The sequence below is a fragment of the Myotis brandtii genome, unplaced genomic scaffold, assembly GCF_000412655.1.
Source record: "Myotis brandtii unplaced genomic scaffold, ASM41265v1 scaffold532, whole genome shotgun sequence".
Lineage (NCBI taxonomy): Eukaryota > Metazoa > Chordata > Mammalia > Chiroptera > Vespertilionidae > Myotis > Myotis brandtii.
In genome coordinates, this window is record NW_005369955.1 from 731,368 (window position 1) to 755,815 (window position 24,448).

The 24,448-nt window shown below is 53.9% G+C and overlaps 1 protein-coding gene across 5 annotated transcripts in view; it reads left to right on the top strand.

The window, feature by feature from the left end:
• Positions 1-24,448, top strand: part of TRAPPC9 (trafficking protein particle complex 9) — a 156,166-nt gene that overhangs the window by 47,750 nt on the left and 83,968 nt on the right. For all 5 annotated transcript variants that reach the window (XM_014549021.1, XM_014549024.1, XM_014549023.1 and 2 more), the window contains one exon: positions 1,789-1,913. In XM_014549021.1, the coding sequence (XP_014404507.1) occupies positions 1,789-1,913 (125 nt within the window). The remainder of the gene's footprint in view (positions 1-1,788; positions 1,914-24,448) is intronic.

The window sequence follows — 24,448 nt, forward strand, 5'->3', positions numbered from 1 at the left end:
GTCCCCGTTTATCTGAGAGCAGCAAAGGGCTTCTCAGTTAAAGTTCCTCGTTCACACCCTTCATTGTGCTGTGCTCAGGGGCCAGGAGGGCACCCTGAGTTGGTGGAGTGAGGAAACTGCATTTTTCAAGTTCACCTGCTGTGATCTAATTAGGGGATGATCAAGCTCTCCTCAGAGTCTGGTGATTTCTCTGAGGCCTCAGAGTCTAGAGAACATGGGACTTTATATTTGGGAATCTCTGATTACAGATAAGATCCCATGTATTAATTATGTCAAATTATGAAGCGTGCATTCAGACATTCATGTGGCGGCATTGTGGGTGTATTAGTTAGCTCTGCCATAACAAAAGACCACCGACAGTGTGGCTGTACAACAGAAATTTATTTCTCACAGCTCTGAAGGGTGGGCGTCTGAGAGCAGGGGCTGGCATGGCTGGGTTCTGGTGAGGGGCCTTCTCCTGGCCTGCAGATGCCTACCTGACCCCACCAAGTCCTCACGTGGCAGAGAGAGCACTCTGGTGTCTGTTGTAAGGGCACCAGCCGTGTGGGCTTAGGCTCCATCCTCATGACCCCATTTAACCTCAGGGAGCAGCAGGTACAGAGGCCTGACCCTCAGTAAGGCAGTGGATTGTACCTTCAGAGGCTAGATGTCTCTCTCGCTCTCTGGGAACTGAACTTGGTCTCCCAGCCAGCCTCTCCCAGCCTTCCCTGTGTGCTAAGGAAGTGATGCGGTCAAGTCGAACTTGAGAGACTAGGTTAGTTATGGGTTTTGTCTTATTAGTTCATTTACTTACCATTTACTGAGGGCTCGTGATCTGCGTGAGCCCGTGCCAGCTGCTGTGGGAGGTCCGGAAGTGGGAGTGACGAGGATTCTGCCTTCATGGAGTTTGTAGTCAGTAAGGAGTCGGGGACACACACACATTGCTGTAGTAATTGTAGCGGTTTCTGTTGGATGCTTGCCGGTGCCGGGTGCTGAGATACGTACTTTATATGCAGTGACTCATTCATGCTTCCAGACAATCCCACGGTCCGTGTGTTATAGCTGCTCCTGCTTTAGGGATGAGGCACTGCAGGCTCAAAGACGGAAAGGGACTTGGCCGAGGCCATTCAGCCGGATGGTGGAGAGGCTGGGAGTCAGGCCTCCAGGGTCTGATCTCCACCCACGTCCCTGGCAGCAGCTTGTGCTCCTGGGTCTGGACTGCAGGCAGGGAGCGGGTCCCGGGGTCACACGGTGCAGGGAGTATTATGGAAGAGGATGCCTGTGACAGAGACAACGACACTGGGAGGAGGGGGGACCAGGGGAAGAGTTTTGGTGGAAGTGCCTGGATCCAGGAGCAGGAACAACAGGACTCAGAGCCTGGCCGTGGTCCCTGTGAGGCTGCGCTATTTCCAGTCTGCCCTTCACTTAGTGTGTCATCCTTTGGGGTCCCACCCAGACATTCCGGGACTCAGCGTCAGTGTCCTGCCTCCTTGGGGGACACTCAACGCCAGGGTTTTCCCCACCTGGCCCTGCGACTACGGCAGAGGCCCTGCTCACATCCTCGGCCCCTGGGTCCAGGTCTCTTCTGGAACCTGCAGGCCCCTCTGGGGAGCTTGGTGCTGGGCTGTGTGTCTCCACGCAGCTTTTCCTGCTACGGGTGTGGGTGCTCGTTCCGGGGCGTCACCAGAGTGCAGGGAGCGCAGGCTGGGCCGGCAGCGGCTGGTTCTCCCCTCTTACTGTTTATGTCTGAGCGAGAGCTCCTCCCTCCATCCAGCTGCCCTCTCACTTCACTCCATCCTCACCTTTCAGATGGGATCAGCGTGAGCGGCTTCCCCCTGTGCAGCCCCTTCCGCCAAGTAGTGAGGCCACGTGTGGAGAGCAAGGCCGCGAACCCGCCCGAGGGCAGCAAGCCTGGGGACCCGAGCCACACGAAGGTGAGTTGGCCCCACACACATGCTGCTGGCGACAGGGTTGGCGCTCGGCTCCTGCCCAGCCTTTCCGGAGGCAAGGTTCTGGGTGTTTCTCCAAAAGGGAAGGCGGCGTGGGTGTGGCAGCAGTGGTGTGTTTGTGGAACGTGTTTGTGGAATGTGGTTTCTCGGGTGCTCCTCTCGCCGGCGTGGGAAGCAGGCTCCCTGGGCCAGCATGCTCCAACCGTGGTGTTGCTGACTTGCTTCCATGAAATCTGGGAATGCCGGGGTTCAACCAAGGCGGGCCCTGAGTGGAGTAGGCTGTTTCCTGCCTCTTTCTTCATTTGAAAAATGCATTTATTGCATTATTATTCCCAGTTCAGATGTGGATTCCATAAACTTTTCTTATTTCTTTGGCACCTCCTTCCCCTCATTGGTTTCCAGACACTCAGGCAGCCAGAGGCATGTGCGGTAGCAGGTGGGTGCAGTGCGAGGTTGGGGTGCGTGGGGGCCTCCGGACAAGCTGAGGGGGTCATGTCCACAGAGCTCCTGAGTCTGAACTGGAGCACAGGTTTCGGGTCGCAGAGTCAGATTTAAAAATCCTGGGCCTCGCCCTTCCTGCTGGTTGGGTGATGGTGCATGAATTTTTCTTCAGTTGGAGTTGCGTGTTTTATAATGATTATAAATGTGGTGCTTGCTTGCACGTGTATTTAAATATAATTATTTAAATACCATTACTGTTTACTGAGTGCATCCTTGTTGTCTGGCACTTGTACGGAAATTGTTCTTCTAATTCTCACGATGACTCTGAGGGTGGTCTTCTCCTCCAGTGAGGGCGCTGGCTCCGGGAGATGCGACACGCTCAGTCCCTCCGGTCCCTGCCCATCGCACTGTGACATGCCCTCCCTCCACCGCCCTCCTGAGTTTTGTGCATTGAGCCCAAAGCCCCCCCCCCCCCTCTGCTAATCCTCTCCCAAGGATATTTTTTCCATGATTTTCAGAGAGAGTGGAAGGGAGGGAGGGAGAGAAGCATTGTGTGAGAGAGACACATGGATTGGTTGTCTCCTGCACGCACCCTGACCGGGGCTGTGGATCGAACTTGCAACCCAGGTACATTCCCTTGACCTGGAATTGACCCTGAGACCCTGTGGTGGGCAGGCTGACACTCTAACCACTGAGCACACTGGCCAGGGCAAGCCTCTTGATTCTGCTTTCCAGTCCTCGGTTTGGCCCCACCAACCGTGGCGGTTTATAGGTTCTCTCCGTCCCTTCCAGTCGTTCCTGTCTGTCCACCAGGCCCACTGAGCCTTCTAAGTGTTGGCTTCTTGCCCAGGCCCCGGAGGAAAGGAGCTGGCCGTGGTGGACTGTGCTCTGCAGGCCCGGCCATGCCCGGTGCTGTCTGCTCAGAGGTGTTCTCAGCGTTTGAAATATCTCGTCAGGGAAGGGGGGACACTGGGATTTAGGGAAGGTCTGGGCCTCACCCTGGTTCATGGAGTTAGTTAGCGGTGACGGATCCAGGGTAGAATCCGGGTCCCTTCTAACCTGGACCCTGAGTAGGATGGGACCCATATCCAGACTCGGAGCAGGATGTCCCAGGTGACAGACCCCGTGCCCCCAAAGGCAGTGGGGAGGGGTGTGTGGGAGCAACTGCGTTAGTCAGTGGCCTGTTGCTGGGGAAGGTGATGGGGAGCTCGAAACTGAAACGATGCAGGGCCCCCCGGTGTCAGGGCACGTCTGCTGCGGTTCTGTGGGACTCCTGAGGGGCGCGTGGCGCTGTGTGCCAGGCTTGGGGTGCTGCTGCGGGGGCCCCTATCGCCCGGCCTCCTGGCACTGCCCAGCTTGTTACCTCACACATCTCCCCAAAGCAGGAAAGATGATTTAATTGGAAATGTGCTCAACCTGTAAAGCTATCACCCAGGAATGGCGTAGTCATGGAAACAAGTGAGTCAGTGGAAGCAGCTTCGAGGGAGGCCCTCGGGAAGTGAGAAGGGAGTGTGTCCTCAGGTTCCAGGAAGACGTCGTCCCTGTCCAGCGGGCACCCGCTGTCTGTCCATGGTCCTGAGGAGTCGTTCTGCGCGCTGTGTGGCGAGTCTGAGGACTGAACAGATTGTGTGATGTGGACGCAGGTTAGAAATGACCTTCCTCTCAGCCAGGCCCCGCAGCACGGCCTCCGGGCCTTGCGTCCCCGCTGTGACGTGCAGCGGCCTGCACAAGGCTGGTGGGCTTGCTCACAGAAACACAGTCGGAATAGCCTTGTAGCCGTTAAGGAAATGGGACTCTTGTTAAAACCTCCCCATAGAGAACATTCCCAGCCCGATGGTTTCAGTCATGCATTTTATGAAGCATTTAAGAGAGGAATAACATGGGTTTTATGTAAACTCTTCTTTCAGGAAACTTGAAAGAGAGTGAATACTCCTAAGTGTTCTGTGGGGTCAGCGTTGCCCTGGTACCAAAGCCGATGGAGAGGGTGTGGAGCCACAAGGACCTGGGCATAGAATCCGGGCATGTCCCGTTCAGCAACATGTAGAATGTGGACCAAGTGGGGTGACCTGGGGACTGCAAGACTGGTTTTAACATTAGCAACACAACACATGCAGTTCTCAGTACCAACATACCAGAAAGGAAAACTACCAGCGTCTCCATCATGGCTGCAGAAAAGGCATCCGACCACGCGCCTTGTTTGTTTCCAATAAAACTCACCGACTGAGAACTGGAAGGGATCCTCCTCAGCCCACCACCTACACTCCCACTGTCCGGAGAGGTGCAGAGTGACTGCCCCTGGGCCACGCCCTGTCCCCTGCCCTTCAGCTGGGCTGCAGTCCCTGCGACCGACCAAGGTCCTCCCTCTGTTCCTCCAACTCCCAGCATGTCCCCAGTCTCAGGGCCATGCTCGAGGCTGTCTTGCCTGCCAGGCCTTCCAGGTGGCGTGAGCAGAGCCAGCGCTCCTTCCCGCATCTCCACCCGCCCCCCACTCCCACCTCTGCTGTCATTCTGTGCTTTATCCCTGAGTTCCCAGGAATGCCCTCAAGGCCACGGGCTGGTCCCTGCTCAGTCTGAAGTAGATCTTCCCAGATCAGATGCTCCCCACAGCTCAGCGACACACTCCCTGTCCACGGACTCTCTTTAATCCGAAGAGTCTCCGCATCAGGGAGGCAAAGCGGTGTGTTCTCATTCGGTCAGGCCTGGCGGTGACAGCCCTCAGGTGATGGCTTCGGTCTGTTGAATACTCCTGTCACTTCAGCCTTTACACTGGAGCCCTGGGATGTTCATGTATGTTCATGTATGTTTCATTTCAACAATTGCATTTATAAACGGGCCGACTGGAAGGCTCTGCTAAGAAACCTTAAGAGCAAATGTAGTTAAAAAAACTGTGTTACAACAAATGGCCCATTTTGTTATGCTGTGTTACAAATGAAAACTTTCCGTGAGCCCCGTCCGGTGGCAGAATGAAGGCTCCCATCGGCTGGGAGGGGACAATGCATTTGCTCACTGACTGCTTGCGCACAGGACGGCGAGGGTGGAGCGTGCCGAGGCTGGAGGGGTTTGGGGTCCACACCAGCGAGATTAGTGCTTTCAACAGTGTGTCCAGTTGCTGCGCTCATGACGGCAGCGTCCCGTTATTCAGGTGGAAATTACCCGCCGCTCAGGAAGATTAAATAACGCGCCCAAGGTCAAGCCGTTACCCAGTAGAAGTTAACACTCAGGCCCAGATACGTCTGAGTCCAAAGCTGGCGCTATTTCTAAGTTTCCAGACTTATGGGATACAAAACATCCTGTATCGATTCTGGCCGTATTTATAGAGCAGCGAGCAAGCTTTCTCGCCTATCTGACCCTCAGTTTTAATCTGTAAAATGCAGATAATACGTCTTCCTCCTGGGCTATTATAAGGAGCAAAGTGTCTGCTATTAGCCCTGGCAGATAAGAAAAGCTTACCAAATGGCAAATCCAATTCAGTTCCAAATTATTTCTAATCTGTCCCGGTAATAGTTACAGAGACGGGGAAGTTCTCTCCGCAAAGTTTAAGCACCAAAGCTCCAACGGAATCCTTTAATCTGCCCAACAATTTCAACACTTAATAGGAATTGAGCAGTAAGGAGTGGAGTCTACTGCAGGGGGAATTCTGGAACAGAATTAAGGTCAAGGCCCAAAAAATGTTCCTTGGGGTTCTGTGACACCTTTAGGACTTTGCTTCTGTGATATTTGCTGTGCATCGAATCCCTGTGGCATTTCGTTCACTCCATCCAGGCCAGTCCTGGGAGCAGGCGGTTCCGGAGCGACCTCAGGCTGTGAGAGGCACTGGGGAAGTGCAGGATGGAGCAGGGTGGGGCCCGCTGTGCTCTGGATAGGCCGTCAGCACACCAGCCTGGTAGACGGCTTGCTGCACAGAAGTCAGGGCCCCTGGGATGCCAGCACCAGCTGCCATGGTTACCACCTGCCATGTTTCCTAGTAGGTTCTGAGCTGAGGCTGAGGATGGCACCTGGCTGACGAACGCCTCCTGCTGCCTCGCTGTGTGGTCGCAAGTCCGTTTTATAACTTGCTTTGTCCGTACTGTACAGTTTTATGTCTCTACATTTTTATTGCTTCTAATATCCAGACAATATTAAAATTTCCCCCACTTGACTCCCAGATTCTATTATAACTAATTAGTCCAAACCAGCACACTGCCCGGACCACTCACGCGCCCGCTCTGTGCACCACGGAAGTTGGTTTTAGTCCAGCACCGTCTTCTCTTTGATGTTGCTGAGGCCCTGGAAGGAAGCGAGCTGGAGACACACATAGCACTGCGGCCGACCCCTCCAGGCTGCACAGCTAGAGCGCCGATGTTCATCTCCCTGGAAGTTAGCTTAAGAGTGGAACTCTAACTGAGCCCTGGAACTCATTGCGGAGGCGGTAATAACAAACTCCGAGAGTGGGGTGCTTTGGCCCCGAGAGCGGTGATGGACCAGTGCCCCGCATTTCCAAACACCAGCCCGGCGCCGTGCTCTCTTTCCGTCTTGGCAACAACCTGTCATCTACCGGTGTCTCCATTTGGGATGGGGAAACCGAGGCTTACAGCAGACACTTCGAGGCTTACAGCAGACAGTTGACACAGCTAAGAAATGGCGTCGTTGCGCCAGGCCCAGGCTTGTCTGAGTCTGAGGTCTCGCCCCCAGTGTGGGTCCTCCCTTGTTCCCCGGAGCCCCATGTGTACGCACTGTTCCTCCCGTGGACACGGAGGCTGCGTATACTGCTGCATCTGTCCCCGCGTTGCCCGTGTCCTCGTGGTAGCAGGCCCTCGCCACACTGGCTGTCGCCTCTCCCTGAGCCCAGGGACGCCCCCACCCCCGCTGCTGTCTGCTTTCTCCTCCTTCCCCTTTGACAAGCTCCTGAGTGGGAGTCAGGTGTGATGTGTAGAAATGTCACCAGCATCCAAATGACTCAGTTAAAGAATGACTGTGTTTTCACATTAAATATCAAGACCTGTCATCTGACAGAAGTTACAAATGACAACGAGATACGATGTTTCCGATTGGAGCCGTTCTGGGGAGTCCAAGAGCCTCGAGCCACAGTAGGCATCGGACAGGGAGTGGAGACTCGGCGACAGGTTTTCCGGAAGAGTGTGCGACAGCATCTGCCAAATGGGCATCGGGTGCTAAGCAAAAGCCATCGGCCGCAGCCCCGAGACTTCAGAAGCAGTGCTGTGCACGCGAGGCCGTGCTTCCCTGGGAAATGGGGGGGCAGGAACCGCCCCCCAGAAACTTAATCCAGAGAAGCATGCAGCGCCATAGGGTCAATTTAAACAGTTCCAAAAAATAAGTCTGCTGAGGCTGCATGAAGAGTGTAGGATGCTCGCCAGTCTCCGGCCTTCGGCTCGGGAAGCAGCGGGTGCTCCGCGGCTGGAGGACCGGCTGGGTTCCCTTGGCCCGAAGGCTCTCAGCGTCTTCAGTGTGTGGACGCTTGGCCTTTGCAGCCTCTGCAGCCCCACCTCCCAGCTCACACCTTCCTCCTGCCCCTCAGGTGAGAGAGCGCGTGACCCTGGGCTGTGGCCTCCTTTTAAAAACTTCCTTTTTATTTTGGAATCGTTTTAAATGGACAGAAAAGCTTCAAAGATAGCAGAGTCCCCACAGCCCTCCCCAAGCCTGTCTCCCAGCGCCCTGGGTTCAGTCCCGGCTTTGTCAGCTCCTAATTGTGCAGCATCAGGAGGTGACAGAGCCTGTCTGAGTCAGGTCAGACGCTGGGCACCGTGAATGCCCGAGGAGGGAGGGAGGCGTGGCTCCCGAGTCTGGAGACTAGCGGCCCGCCCGGCCCGTGGTGCGGCCTCCTCCTCACCTCACTGCACAGGCCTCCCGAGGAGACCTGCCGTCCTCTTGTTACTTGAACGTCCTCCACTGCATGAGCAGGCGCAGGCCAGCTCACCCCCTGCTGTGTACCCTCCAGGGAGAGGCCCTCGGGGGCTGACCACTGCTCTGTCCTGTCTTTATGCGGGGCTGCCTCCCCCGGACAGGTCTTTATCTTCCCCTTTGTTCTGTGTTCTTTCATTTTCTGTTCTGTCCTCTTGAAGAGATATAGATATTTTATAAAGAACCACGAAACTCATTAATGAAATATCCGTAAGGGTTGGCTTGTGGCCGGAGTGTCATTACATATCTGGCAAGAAGAGAGGAAGTTAACCACATCACCGTTTCATCTGGAGAGGCCTCCATAGCAGGCGCTGAGCCTGAGCAGTCTACAATCTGCAGCCCCGATTAGAACGAGGCGCTGAAACGGGTTAGGATCTGAGGCTCCAGCCCCGCCGGCATGGCTCAGTGGTTGAGCATCAACCTGTGAACCAGGAGGTCACGGTTTGATTCCCAGTCAGGGCACGTGCCTGGGTTGCAGGCTCGATCCCCAGTGGGGGGCGTGCAGGAGGCAGGCAGCCGATCAGTGATTCTTTGATGTTTCTCTCTCTCCGTCTCCCTTCCTCTCTGAAATCAATAAAAATATATATTATCTGCCCTTTAATAAATATATATTTTTTAAAAAATCTTAAAAAAGAAGAAAAGAATCTCTAGGTGAGCCCTGGAGGCAGGACTGGGCTCCGCTTCCCTTTTGCAAAACGAGCAGACAGCAGCTTCCACACGTGGGAACCAGCGTAGTCTCGGCGCCGGGCTGCGTGCAAATTCTCGGTCTTTCTCAGAGCAGCCCTGAAAGGCCAGGGCTACGAGGCTCATGTACAGCCCTGGTTTGTCTGTAGTCGCACAGCGTGGAAGTGGCTTGGCCGCCTGACCTCAGCGCCCTCGCTCTGCCGCCCGGCCCAGCCTCGGGCTGCTCCTTTGGACACTCTAGCGGGGCACAGCCATCAAAGGAGCGTGTTTTCTGAAAGCACAGGTTCCTTCGTCAGAGGAAGCTTGATGGGGGAGTGTCATTTTCTCCCTCCCCAAGTCAACTTCTCAAACTTCTCTGAAAACAAACAGCCCTGCCCTAGATGTTTTAAGCTCAACTTTGCAGATTTGTATCCAAGCTTCGCCATCACCTGACTCAGGTAGACTCTGCAATGCTCCAGTACGAAGCTGTTCCCAATCAGGAAGGTAGGTCAGGCTTGTTGGTTAAATTGCTGTTCGCGGTTTTTAAGCTGAGATCTGCAAGAATCTAGGCCTGCGCTCAAAGTGTGTAATTTAAATTTATTCCTGTAGGTGAGCAGCCATGATCCCCACTGCATAGTCACCTTGGAACACACTTGGGTTTTAGATCGTGGGGCCGGGGATTTCACTACCGTTTACTTAGACCCTCCCTCCCAGCCGCGCGGGAAGGGGGCTGTGTGTGGCAGGGGTCTGAGGCCTGTCCATCGGCGGAGATTCTGTCTTGCCTCGGCTAGACTTAAACAGCCATTCCTGGAAGTGGGGCAAATGCCTCAGTAGTCATGGCTGCTAGTGATTATTGTTCGTGGACGTGGTTAAGGACAGTTGCTGTGTGACAGGCATCGCAGGGACATCCTGCACGTTGTTTCCGGTTCTCAAAGTGAATGAAATCGGCGTAGGTTTGCAGGTGTCCAAGCTGAGTCTGCAGCCACCCAGGCCGGGCGAGTCCACAAAGGAGCATGGGCTGTTAGAGAGGGCGGGGGGTAGCGGGGCCCAGGCCTGCTCTCCCTTGGAGGTTCCCTCAGAGCCTCGCTTCCAAGCACTGGCAGGTGGCAGATGCAAAAGGATGGAGTTTCCTCTCCCCCAGGCCAGCCTCTCACCCACTTCACCTCGCCTAGAAACCCTCTTTAGAAACGTTCTAGGTCAGTGGTCGGCAAACTGATTGGTCAACAGAGCCAAATATCAATAGTACAACGATTGAAATTTCTTTTGAGAGCCAAATTTTTTAAACTTAAACTATATAGGTAGGTACATTGTTATTACCTTAATTAGGGTACTCCTAAGGCTTAGGAAGAGCCACCCTCAAGGGGCCAAAGAGCCGCATGTGGCTCCCGAGCCGCAGTTTGCTGACCACGGTTCTAGGTGACATTCATCCTTCACCCAGTTAGTTATCAGTATCATTCCCGTCCCCAGAGACGCAGCTGTGTGCTTCATGCTTGTTCTCGCTGTGACATTTCTGTTGACATTAATTTGCATCCACATCCCCGGGACCTGATCGTGGGCTTCATTTTGTTTGAAGACAAGGAGCTCCCACTTAGAAGGTGTGTTGGGTGCCCCGGGCCATTGTGAGGGCAGAGGCAGCGACAGCGAGAGCTCGTGCTCGGTGGGCCCAGCGCCCGCGTGTCTGTGTGGTGCTGTGGTGGGGGGTGGGCTCCAGACCTAGACAGGCCTGGGCGGCAGTGACCGTGGCCGGGAGGTGTGTCAAATGGAGGCAGTGCTGGCTCCAGGGAGGAGGGGTGTGGACAGCACCTCAGCTTGTTCAGCTGGTCCAGGGGTCGTACGTGGAAAGGTCGTTCTCTCACTGGGCGGGAGGCTGCACACGCCCTGGAAGAGGAAGCGCTGGGTGAGTGCTCGTGGTGGCCGAGCTCTCTGTGCAGGCGTCCAGCACCAGTGCACCTCCCCCGGCCACCCCTCTTGCTGCACCCGTCACCACGTGGCCGAGGTGCTGGTTTGCATTGGAGACACGCAGCAGGCCTCTCTGAGCCCCTGGTTCTGCGCCTGCCGCCCTCTGTTTCTACTGAGGCCATTCATTCGCTGCTTCATTCATTCATTCATTGGTTCACTCAGCACCCAGGAGGCAGGCTTGGATGTGATTGTCCTTCTTGGTAAATGGCTGTATTAACACCGAGGAGACCAGACATGCTTCCTGTCAGTGTCTGGTGGCCTCTTCCGTTTATTGACGGCTGCTGGCTGGGCTCTGGGCCAGGGTCTGGGCATCGGGGAGCCAGTCCCTCTCCTTGAGGGGTCCAGCCCGAATTAGAATCTGCGGTGATTTGACTGTGAAAGCCATGGAGAGCTGGTGTGCAGGTGGGAGGCTGTGTCTGCTGAGGGTCCTGGCTGTGGGGGTGTCACAGCTCTGCCTGCGCCTGGCCACCAGCCGCCAGCTGCCTTCCTTTCCTGCAGCGCTCTGCTTCCTGCAGGGAGCAGGCAGGTCTGCTGAGCCAAAAGTGGACCATGTCCCCCACCGCCCTTTAAAAATTTAGTTTTAAATTTTGTGGTAAAATATACATAACATAAAACACACCCTCCTCATCACTTTTCAGGGCAGTCCAGTGGCATTAAGTGCATTCACATCGTGGTGTAGCACCACCACCACAAACGCCCTCCCCACAAGTTCATTATGTAGTGGTGGTGGCCAGGCTCCATGGAGTTTACTGATTATTTCTTCATCCATCCATGAAATATTTATTGAACACCTGCTGTGTATTAGGCACTGGACTTAGTCCTGGGAGAACAGATCAGATAAGACAGGTACTGTGTCTATGGAATGAGACTCTACTAAGGAAATAAAAAACCAGTCTTGGCTCAGGTGGGAGTGCATGGAACAGCCTTCCACAGAGAGGGAATAGCATGTGAAAAGGCACAGAGGACTGAAGCAACAGGGAAGTTGGCGGGAAATGATGAGGAGCCTAGAGATTGAGTGCCAGCACACGGAGAGGAAGGATGAGGTTGGAAAGCAGGGTAGCAGGTTGGGGCTGTCCCTATACCTTCTTTTGGGTTTTCCCTGTAACAGCACATCATTCTCAATTCCCCTTGGATTCTGTAGGGACAGTGCCTTACAGTTCACACTCACAGAGCGGTAGGCCATAGGCTTGAGGCAGGGAGACTGCCCTACAGTGGGGCTGGGGTCCCAGCAGAAGTCTGGTAAGGGCTGGGGGCACCATTGTCCTGAGAAGAAAGATGGAGTTCCGGCCCAGACCTCCGGGACTGGGCCTGGGGAGGCGGCCGTGCCAGGAATCAGGCTTTCTCCTTAGTGTCCTGCGTGGCGTGGCTGCTCACGCTTCCCTGGCGGCTGGCTCCGGCTGGGCTCACCTGCACGCCCCTTCCTGCTCTCTGCCCCCTGGTCCAGCCTCACTCAGGGTGAGATCTCTGATGTCGCTGAACGAGCAGTTCTCTCTGCAGCAGCAGGACCAGCAGGGAATCTTCACAGTGATGTGCTGGGTGTCCTCATGGGCTCAATCTCTGAGCCCAGCCTGCATCTGGGAGAGGGGTAGGTTTACTCGAATGGGCAGGGAGAGATCAGGTTGGCAAGGTGCCCGCACACAGAAAGCACCCTGTGAATGCCCGCATCTTCTCTTCTAGGACAGGGAAGGGGTGTGCCTCAGACGCGGTGCCCCTGGGGGTCTAGGGACCTCCAGGTGCGTCCCTTATCTGCTGAGACCTTTGAGCCGGCCACCGACTCCTCTGAGCCTCAGCCTCCTCGTCTGTACGGCAGGGAGAATAAAAGCCCACGAGACTAACTCCATCATGGACGCACTGGACGCACAACAGGGCACACAGCGAGCACCAGTGTTTGCAGCAACGGCGCTGTTCTCCTCTTGCTTCTAAACTCAGGATAGTCTGGTTCCCCGCTGTCTGCTCCTCTTCACTGGCTATGAAATAGGGCAGCAGCCGAAACAGAGGCCAAGAAACTCACTCGGGAGCCTATTTTCTGGGCTTGAGCAGGCAGCGGCCGTCGGTGCAGTTCCCCGGCCTCACCGCACGGGGCCGCCCTTCCTCAGGGAGACGGAGCTGGAAACAGTGCCGAGCATCTGGTTTATTTGTTAGCGCCTCTGTTGCATGGAACGCATGGTTTCCTTTGGATCTGCAGAGTGAGAGACCTGGTTTCCTTCCTCCCCTCAGCCGAGTGGTTTGGGTGAGATTCAGGATAAACTCCGCATTACCTGTGCAATGCTGTTTATTAAAAGTGCAGACTCCCTTTCCCTTCCTCACGTGCGTCCCCTGCGGACATGAGCCGGAGGCAGGAGGCACACCTTTGCCAGGAGGACACCGCCCATGTCTGAGGAGTTGGAAACAGTGGGATGGAGGGTGTGGGTTTTGGACAGTCATTCACCAAAGAGTCACTGGGGGTCTGCTGTGCGCACGGCACCTTCAGCAGGGTCTGCATCCAGCGGAGGTGGCCGTGCGTGCGGGATGAGGTAGGCTTGTGAATCCAAGGTGGGCCAAGTGCAATTGTAGGTCCTGAGTGTATGGGAAAGAGGGCAGAGGAGAGCACGGCGGGAGGCTGGCGGCTGCGTGAAGTAAGGGGCCGGGCCTCCCTCCCAGCCTGGCTCCCCAGCCGTCCTCTGTCACCCGCTGGGCCAGGAGCTGGCTGAGGGCAGGACTCTGCTTGTTCGCTGCCGCCTCTTTAGCACCTGGAACTTCAGCCCGGGCCATAGCAGGTGCTCTTTCAATATTCCTCCAACTAAGCAAAGAAGGGAGTCTGGGGGAGGGCCTCCCGTTCCCAGGGCCAGTTCGTTAAGCTGTGAGATCACATTGGGTCCGTCCTTGCCAACACATTTCGGGGAGAGATGACGAGATCGGCCACCGCGCTGCCTGGCATGTAGGAACATAGTGGCTGCTAATTCCATTTTCCTACGGACAGCTTGCTCACGTTTTGACAGGGCACATCCATTAGTGTTATGTAAAAAGAACGTGCCCCTTGTTTTAAAGAAAAATTACTGAATTTCGTGAAAAAGGAAATTTATGACCCAATGCAGAAATTGCTCCTGGAAGTTCCACTTGTTGGAGAGAATTGCATTTTTCTTTGACCTGGACCCTTAGCTGCAAATGGGAGGGAAGCCCTTGATTTGGGCTTTGGCTGTCGAGTGGGGTCTTGTCTGCTGGACCCTTCCCAGAGCCATGTGCTCAGTAGTTGTCCTTGATGGTGGGTCCTTTCCTGCCCCTTCCTACCCCCTCCTTTCCTCCCCCCAGGAGACAGGGAAGGCTTTCGAATGGAAAAGGAGTGCTTTTCTGATTTTTGCTGCTGCATAATGGTTTTAGGGACATTTTATTTGGACCTGCTTTTGTTGAGTCTCTCTCTTCCTTACATTGAAATTTATTTATTTATTTTTAATTTTTATTATTTTTAATTCTTTATCGTTTAAAGTATTTTGCATATAGTATTACAATAGACTTTTAAAAAAATTCTTTATTGTTTAAAGTATTACATATAGTATTACATATGTCTCCTTTTCCCCCCATTGACCTCTCCCCAGCCATCCCCACCCCTACATTGAAATTTTTGTCATTCTTTCTGCTTTCCACGTTCAGGGGGTCCAGGGTGGCAGGGGTGCCAGGAGCAAGAGTGGGGAGATTTGAAAGGCCTCTGGTGTTGGGGGTTGTGCATGGCTGGTGGGGTTAGAGGATGGGGTGGCAGCAGGATTGATGGATGGGCGGTGGCAGGGCTGGGGAGCCCCTGGAGAATCCCTGTGCTACGGGAAGAAGTTTGGACGTTATCCTGGAGGGTCCTCGCAGCTACTGAGCGGCTTTTAGCCATTGAGGGTCATAATCAAATTGGCGCTTTGGAAAAACCACTGAGCCAGTAATGCGGAGGGTGGGTCTGACGAGTCGTGCGTGCGTTCATTCACCGGTGCCGTGCGCTGTGCTCCACGCTCAGCACCGCGCCCTACGCTGGTGAGGCAGAGGCCACGGCAGAGACAGTGCAGTAACGAGCTGATGGTTACTGCGGGAGAGGGACCCATAACACAAGGTGTAATGCAAGGTGGTCATTGTAAGGGCACACAGAGATGGCAGCAGGCACCAGGAAGCCCACCTGGACTGCTCCAGAAGGTTTCTAGGAGAAAAGACAGAGTTTGGAAAGAATTGTAGGGGAGATGGGTGCTCATCCAAAGGGCAGACTCGGAGACAGACACGCACACAGGGAGGATGCCAGGAGGGGAGGACGCCATGGTGGGAGGACCCAGGGGAACGTGCAGATGGCCATCTCCAAGCCAAGGAGAGGCCTTGGAGGGAACCAACCCCGCGGCACCAGGGTCTCAGACTCCCGGCCCAGTGCTGTGAGGCAGGACTTTTCTGTTGGTTCAGGCCCGGTGGTGGCTCTTCACTGCGGAGCCCTAGCCGACTGCTGCAGGGAGGAGGGGAGGCTGTTCAATAGGAGGCTCTCAACGGGTCAGCTCCAGCTGCGGATGGAAACCAGACCTCCGTGTCCTGAGAGCACAGCGCCCTCTGCACAGGGCGGCTTTGTTGCTAGTGTGGCCTGAGGTCACAGCCCTGCTGAGTCGTGCCCCGGCCCCTTCTGAGCAGGAGTCAGGGTGTCAGGACCCCCCTCCCTCTTTATCCTTCATCTGCTGTCAATCTCAGCCTCCTCTCATCTGTCCTGTGCGGTTGATTTTTTGCACCTGAGTGTGGGAGTGAGCTGAGTCCTTGATAAATGTCATCTTCCTGGTTTGATTCCATATATCAGCCAGAAGTCGCTTACAATTTCAGCTCTCTGTCTTTCAGGTTAGCTTTCCCTGGAGACCTGTGGTGTCCACAGAACTGAAATAAACTTGCCTATTTTGTCTTTATTTAAGTCACTCATGGGGGAAAAAAAACCCCACCTGTAGGAGACAATGCCAAAGGGGCAGCACTGAGGGCAGAGCCCTGCCACACCCCTGGGATCGGGGTTGAAAATCCTTCTCCTCATGTTCCCGGTCCCAGGACCATCTCAGCCCCCATCCCTCCCTCTCATTCTCTGTCCCTTACTTGTGGGTGTGGCTTGCTCATCTACCAGACGGTCTTCATCCCTGTCAGTCTGTCCTGCTGGTCTCCTCTCCTCTCCTGGTTCTAGTGATCATGTTGCCCCGCATGCTGCTTCGGGCTAACCCCTCTGACCCAGCTGGTATCCACCCCGATGAACTCCTAGGCCTCAGTGCCTCACCTATAAAGTGAGGGTAGTAATGACAATTTACTCACATGAGGGTGTTGTGATGATTAATCGGGGTAATATCAGTAGAGAATTTGGCAGTAATGCTAAGGCCTCAATATATATTCACCAACCTGGTCACTGCACCACTGCAACCACCACCACCATTACCACCACCATCATCACCACCTCACCACCATCATCACCACCATCACCACCACCATCATCACCACCATCACCACCATCATCACCACCACCATCATCACCACCATCATCACCACCACCACCACCATCACCACCACCATTGGGACACTACCATCACCACCATCACTACCATCATCACCACCGCCATCATCACCACTACCGTCATCACCACCATCACCCCACCACTACCATCATCACTGCCACCTCCATCACCACTGCCACCACCTCCACCACCTGTACCACCATCTCCACCACCACCACCACCATGTGCACATCCCACCTCCACCATCACCACTGCCACCACCTCCACCACCTGTACCACCATCTCCACCACCCCCTCCACCACCTCCACCATCTCTACCATCACCACCATCATCACCACCACATCACCCCACCATCACCACCATCACCACCACTGCCTCCATCACCACCACCTCCACCACCTGTACCACCATCTCCACCACCATCATCACCATGTGCACATCCTCATCAGAGCGTCCCGCCTGCATGTCCCACATGCCTTGCTACTGCGTGGCAGGCTGCTGGTGGTCAGCTATGGCCGAGCAGCTCCTGTTTCCTCTCATGCCATCTGGAAGTCCTTTGGGGTTTGTACAGTGCTGTGCAGGCGTCCACACATACATGCGTGTGTATTTGCATGTGCATGTGGGTGGGTGTCTCATAGAGGCCTCTGCTGGAGGTTCCTCAGGGCTCATACTTGTGTTTCATTTACTGACTCATGTGGAGCAAACGCTTGGATGAGCTGAGCATGGAGCTAATAAATATTTGCCCACTACCTTGGAAGAGATGATTTATACACATTTTAACCGACACAACAACCCTTCGTGGTAGATGTTCTCCTCTTTTCACTAATGAGGAACTGGAGGCCAGTCTCTAAAGCAGCAGAATAATATTCTCATTCCCACCCGAGAGCCAAGGCACCTGCCGTTGCTTGGACCTTCCTGGTCACTGTAGGTTGGCTTGCCACCCGGGGCCACGCTGACCGTGCTGGTGGGACCCAGGAGTGGTGGTTTGCGGGGAGCCTGACACAGTGGGGTGCGGGCAGAGGGTGATGACAGGCACAGTTCCTGCCCCTTGCAGAGTGGGCACCTACTGCACCGGCCTAGCTCCCCCGGACACGCTGGTGCAGCCCAGCACAGTACGGACTGGGAGTGGGGGCCTTACCTGGCACTTGCTCTTGTAGGTACAGGGACCCTGACAAGAAACCCTCTCCCCAGTGGGTTAGCTCCTTCAGCAAATGCAGTCAATAGAACGCGGCTGTAAACAGTGACTGTGAATTAACAGTTCATACTCCCAACAAGGTAGGAACAGATTGTACCAATGAATAGAAAACCGAGCACAAAGTGGGGATGCCTCTGCTCACTGTACCATTCATCTTGTCCTCGGCGCTGGGAGTGCGCCGGCGCCAGGAGCTGCGAGGTGAATACGGCATTGTTGGAGGTGAGTCTCTGAGGGTTGCAGCAGGGCAGCCGGAGGCCCACGGCTGAAAGGAAAGCCTGTTGGAGGAGCCTCCCGGGGTCAGGGTCAGGGTCGGGGTCAGTGCAGACGTGCAGCTTCCCGTGAGACATGCTGGGCGGGGGGATGGCAGGCCTGCCGCCCGAGGGGCTGTCCCTGTCCTGAGCGGGGTGCGCACAATTGAGGTCATTGTGGTCCATCCCAACCACTGGGCGGGAAGAAGGAGCTGATGAATGGACCATCCTCAAGTTTCCTCTCAGGGGCGGGTTCCATGCCGCACCCTGCGATTTTTCTCTCTGACAACAGAAAACTTGCCCCAGAGGAGAGTTCAGTGCAATCAAGCTGAGTCCAGAACCCAGTGTGGAGGCAAGTGCAAGTGGGTTAGTTCCCGTGGTCAGTGCATGGAAACGGACTCTCAAAATGGGGAATTGTGATGGAGGGAGTCCTGCTTATTAACGTGGCCCAGGTGGGCAGTGCTGAACGCTGAGGTGGCCCGCCTCCCCTGCGGGCTGGCGCCTTCCCTCTGCCCCACGCACACTCCCCTCGCCCATTGGCGTGGCTGCGGGAGGCTGAGCTCCCATGGGCGGAGGGCAGGGCCTCGGCTCGGTCACTGCCCTGCTCCCGGGACGGAGCCAGTGCGTGGCACTCAGTAGGTCTCAGTGACTGTTTCCTGAGTACGTGGGCGGCTGCATGGCGGCGGTCTCTCTACCAAAGTCCCTCCCACAGCCCCAGCCTCACGCGCCCGGCACAGGTGTGGGTGTCTGCCCAGGGGCCTCGGCGCTGACCCCTGTGCTCTTCCTGGATGATGCTCTGTCCCTTTGCCTCGTTCAGCTTCTGTTTTCTCTTCTGTAAATGAACTCTCTGCGGCTTTTTTTTTCTTGAGAATCAATGGAAATAATACATATAAAATGCTTTTACAACCGTGAAGTATTGTTGGCGATGGAGCGCTGTGTGTGTGTGTGTGTGTGGGGGGGGGAGATCAATCACTAATTACGCTCATGTGGGCCATAGTGCTGTTCACACTTATCACACTCAGATCAAAACAGCTCTGACAGTGTTAGGAAGGTCTGACTTACTCTTTCATCTCCCCTCTTCCCGCTGTGGAGTTATCAAGCTATAAGTAGACATCATGACTCTTTACAACAGAGGAAGGGAGGCAGCGCATCTTACCTCTCAGCCAGCTTCTCTGGGCAGCGTTGGCCCCTGCAGCTCGGCCTCCCCTCTGATTATGAGCACGCCTTGCTGTCTCCCGCCGAGAAACCGAGGCTCTGTGAGACGTGAGCATCCACGCGTGGCTCAGAGCACGTGTGCAGGCCCTGCCCAGTAAGAAAATACCTGCGAGTAGACACTGACTAGGTCGGTGGCATGGTGGTCAGCACAGGGAGGGCTCAGACGTAGACAGCTCTTCTTGTCCACGGAGGCGTTTTGGCTCTATTGGGTTTCTCTGCTTAAGTTCGCACCAAAGTGCGTATTAAACTGTTTAACATTGCCGGGTAGTGAAACGTGGGACCGAGAAATGGGAGGAGAGAAGGTGACGCAGAAGGAAAGGAAACGTGGACAGCGGGACAGATGGAGGGAAACCAGTGCTCACTGGGCGCCTGTGTTGCTTCATTGCATCTGGTTACAAAGTCCCACTGGAGAGGGTGCTCTGCCCCCCATTCTTTCTCCACAAGGAGGCGGAGGCTCCTGGGTGTCAAGTAACTTGCCCGACATCATAGAGTTTACAAACCACAGGGCCTGGTGTGTGGGAAACTATAGGGCAGGGGTGGGCAACCTTTTTGTGAGTGTGTGCCAAAACCAGCAAAATCTCTGACTCAAAATTCTTCTGCGTGCCAACCCTAATTTTTTGAGAACATGTTACGCCTACTTGATATCTCTTAAGGTGTACGTATGTGAAGAACCTTGAAGAAATAATAAAATTCATTCGAGCGACAAAAACACAGTATATGATGATGAAAAATACATTTATTTTTTAATGTATACATGTACACTGATAGTCCGACAGAAAACTTTATGACTCCGTTTGATATTATCAGTGGGACTTTTGCTGCTGCATCACTGATGACAGAGATTCTACATCAGGTTTTTATTTCGTGACCTTCAGAGATATGCACGAGCTACTACTTTCATCCGTCAGGCTACTCCTATTATGAGACTTAACAAAATTCATCACTGAGAACAAAGATTCACAAGCGTATGTGGATGAAACCAAAACACTGGTCGGATCTAGGAAGGCAGGGAGAGTTAAGGCAGAGGCATAGAAATTGCTCTTCCCCTCTCTCGTCAATCCATGTCTATGGTCTTTAAGATAACTTGTTATGTAAAATTATTTATTTATCTAAGATGCACCTACACTGAATTTATCTGAAAAATAAAAAAGTCGATATTAAGAAAAAAATTGTAAATGGAAGATTATAAGAGAGGGTTTCGCGTGCCAGCAAAAGTTACTGGCGTGCCATGTTTGGCACGCGTGCCAGGGGTTGCCCACCCCTGCTATAGGGAGCTTGTTAGCTATTACTTGTTCTATATAATAAAAAGCTAATATGCAAATTGTCCCCTTGGGAGTTCGACTGGGAGTTCAGGAGTTCAATTGCTCGTTATGATGTGTGCTGACCACCAGGGGGCGGCGCGGAACATGGTGGGCGACCAGCGGTGGCGGTGTTGGGGCAGTGAGGGAGCGAGGGAAGGAGGAGGCGGGGAGGCAGGGAACCTGATTGGCCCTGATCACCAGCTAGGCCTAGGGACCCTACTCGTGCACAAATTTCGTGCACTGGGCCTCTAGAGGCAAGTAGTGGAGAGAGGCAGGCAAGAGCCAGAGCAAGAAGGTGGAAGTAACATCTTTAAAGGAAACTTACAAGCTCAAATTAATTCTAAAATATCAGAGTGGTTTTTTAAAAAATATTTTAAAAATTGATTTCAAAGAGGAAGGGGGAGAGAGAGAGAGAGATATAGAAACATCAGTGATGAGAGAGAATCATTGATTGGCTGCCTCCTGCATGCTCCCCACTAGGGATGGAGCCTGCAATCCTGGCATGTGCCCTGACTGGGAATCAAACTGTGACCTCCTGGTTCATAGGTTGACGCTCAACTACTGGGCCACACTGGCCAGGTGATTTTTGTTATTGCTTTGATTTTTAATAGTTTTAAGTAGAGTTGGTTTCTAGGAGCATGCCTTTTAAATGGAGATGCTTGCATTGGCTTGAATGTAAGTTGAGCTGAAATGTGTGTGTGTGTACCCAATCATGTGCACACACCTTCCCCCTGCACACATGCCTACATAGTGCCGTGGACACATTTCCCTAAGGTTAGTGTAGGATTTAGTTCTTCACAAGGCCTCCCCGGAAGCTGCTGCATGCATGGCAGACAGGGGCACAGCTGCCCCTTTGCATATACAGCGTGTGGGACATGTTTCCTCAGGAGGCAGAGGGTGTTCGGAAAGTCCAGCACGTTAGGAGAATTGAGTGCATAGCATTCTCAAACACTTTGTTCTTGAAAAGGTTGTGAGCTTTAGACGGGGTGTCTATGGAAAATCTGTAGGAAACATCACGGCGAAACTTTAGACACTTTACCTTCTTAAGTCAGGATGTCTGCTATCGCTGCTTCTATTTGAAATGATCTCAGTTCTGGCTCATGCAGTTGGAAAAGATAAAGACAGAAGAGGCGCCCGGCCAGTGTGGCTCAGTGGATTGAGAGGCATCCCATGCACTAGGAGGTTGAGAGCTCGATTCCCAGAGCAGGGTGTGCAGGAGGCAGCCGATCGAGGACTCTCTCTCATTATCGATTTTGTGTCTCTCTAAAATCAATAAAAACATATTAAAAAAAAGGCAGGAGAAGCATATGAATTAGAATGGAGGAGACAAAACTGTCCTTAATTGTGGGTGACGGGATGGTCCATATGGGCACACTGTTAGAACTTGTGAGAGATTTCAAGATAAAATATTGATAGCATCTCTCTATTCCAATAAGAACCAGTTAGAAAATCCAATTTAAAATATCCCCAGTCATAATAGCTACCAGTGCGCTAAGTACCTTGAACACCATCCAACAATGTATGCAAGACCGTTCTGGAGGGTGTGAAAACCCAAACGTAGCCCCGATGAAGCAGCAAAGTAAGCTCTATACCGCATTCGTGGAGGGGAGACGAAATATTACGAAGATGTCAACTCACTCCCAGATTAATCTATTAATTACATGCGATTCCTGGCAGTTTTCCAGCAGGAGTTTTTAAATCAGCTTGACAAGCTAGTCCCAGAATTCATATAAAAGGAGCCAGGGTAGCCAAGATAAATCGAAGAACGTGAGCACACAGCAGAGGCTTGCCTACGAGCTGGTAAGCTTGCAAAGCAAGAGGATGAAACAGTTTGATCGATGGTCAGGGACAGATGGACAGTGGGAGAGATCGGAGGCCCTGTCACAGCCACAGGTCAGGAGATCGGACAGGCTCCGTTTCAGGCCGCAGGAACGCCTTGGTTTTCTCTCTAAAATACAAATTCGCCTTACAGTCTGATGTTTTATAATTGTCAGCCAGATGGCAGCCCTTACACAGCTTTATAACAACCTTCTGATAGATGGGGTTTTAGAATTGATGGGCGGCGGAACGACAGGGCAGCATTGTCACCGAGTGGGAGAAAGAAAGCACCTTCTCAGAAGTGATGCAGGCGCATTTGACACACCCGTGGGAAACGGAGAATCGGGAGACCATACGCGGTCAGTTACAGGTGAGCGCCATGCTTACAGGCTTAGAAGGTACCGTATGGCTCTCTGAACACGCTCGGGCAGAAGGGCCTCCTAGGCTGGCCCGTGTAAAGGAAAAGCCCAGCCAGTTTGATGACATTACACTTTCCCAAAATGCTGCAAAGGAGACTGAACAACACTGAAAGCAAAGTCACATGTCCACTACGTTTTGCATCTTTCAGTCCCTACCATCTGTCCCCAATAAGGAAACAATGAAAGAGACAGATAATCCACAGGAACGGAGCCATGACCAACACATCACCAGCAAGGACCGGCTGGCCTTGAGGGATGCTCACTGATATGGGTCCATGAGAAGTTAGCGAGGTGGGCGTGGCTCTGAGCAGGCCTTTCCCCGGGAGCCTGAGCCTGTGGGGGGCCATGCTGTTGGCGCCCCCGGCTGGGCCAGGGGGGTGCTTCTGTCTGGCCTCACTGACGGTGCCTGTGCCCACCGTGATGAAATGCTTTCACTGGTGCTCTTGTCAGCACTGACGGGTACGTGCATGTCAGCGTACCCTGGGCAGCAGCTCCGCGCTCTCCACCCTGTCCTCCTGCTGTGGTCCTCCCCATAGCACCATCCCTCCCCACATGATGTTCCCCATCATCCCTTTTCCTGTTGTTCTCTGCCTGCTCCTCCCCGAGGCAGTGGTTCTGTCTGTGGCTTCTGCAGTGTGTTCAGCACAGTGCTTGGCACACAGCAGTTTACATATTTGCTGACTAAGTGGCTGGATGGAGACAGGCAGTTTCCTGTTTGTAAAATCTCTATCTGTCAGGTTGGGAAAATTTTTTTTAAAAGTCAGCGATACCAGAAATGGCAAGGATGTAGCAGAACAGGAACTCACACAGTGTTGGCCAAAGTGGGAATCTGAGCAACCAGCTGGCACCATCCAGGGCCGCCTGTGGGGTCAGTCCTGGGAGAAAGAAGCAGGCAGGCACGGGCGGTGCCTGTGCCAGAGGTTAAGGGCAACAGAAGGGTACTCAGTAGCCAAACGGGGAAGACGCCAGCTCCCCGGGCCTGAGGAGGCAAGAAGGGACCGATGGGATTACCAGAGCCATGGAGAGCGTGAGCCAGGGAAGCGTGGTGGACAGGACTCCAGTATGGGCACGCGGCCCTACTGGGCCATGGCGGGGAGGGAGTAGGAAACAGAGGCCCAGACTCCCTCCTGCCTCCTGCCTCCTACCTTCCAACCAGAGGCAAGGGCCCTGGTGATACCGCCCTAGGCCATCTGCCACCCAAGCCGCAGGCCAGATAGGCTGGGCAGAGGGCGGGGAGCCGATCTGGCACTTTCTGTGCTTTATCCTGTATATTCTGTGAGGTTGGTCCATCCAGCTCCACTTTAAGAGAGGGAGCCAAGGTGACCCGTGAGGCCATGCATGTGGCTGGGCTGAGGCCTGAGACCCCCTGGCTGCTCTCTGGGGGCCGGGCATCGCTGGGCGCTCCCTCTTTGCAGACAGATTCTCATGCCTCCTGCATTCTGCCGCCTGCATCCCTTCGGGCTGTTGATGTGGTGTTGTCTGTCACTCCTTTTTGAGGGATGGAGTGACTGGGGAGTTTTGACAGGTGGGAACAGAGGCACCAGGCGGCGGCTCCTGGTTCCATTCCATAGCTGTGTCCTTGGCCATTGGCTCCGCTAACAGCTGCGTGGATCCTATGGCCCAGTCTTCCCACAGTTATAACCTACACCTGAGCAGGGAAGAGGAAGAAGCCTCACCAGCTGGGTGCTGCGGGGTGCAAGGCATCTTTCTTCCACTCCTATTTACTCTTCCTTTTTTTAAAATTTTTTTTTATTGATTAAGGTATTACAAATATGTCTTTATCCCCCCATTGTCCCCCATCCCCCCAGTCTTGCCCTCACCCTCACCCCGTTATCTGCGTCCATCGCTTATGCTTATATGCATGCATACAAGTCCTTTGGTTGATCTCTCCCCC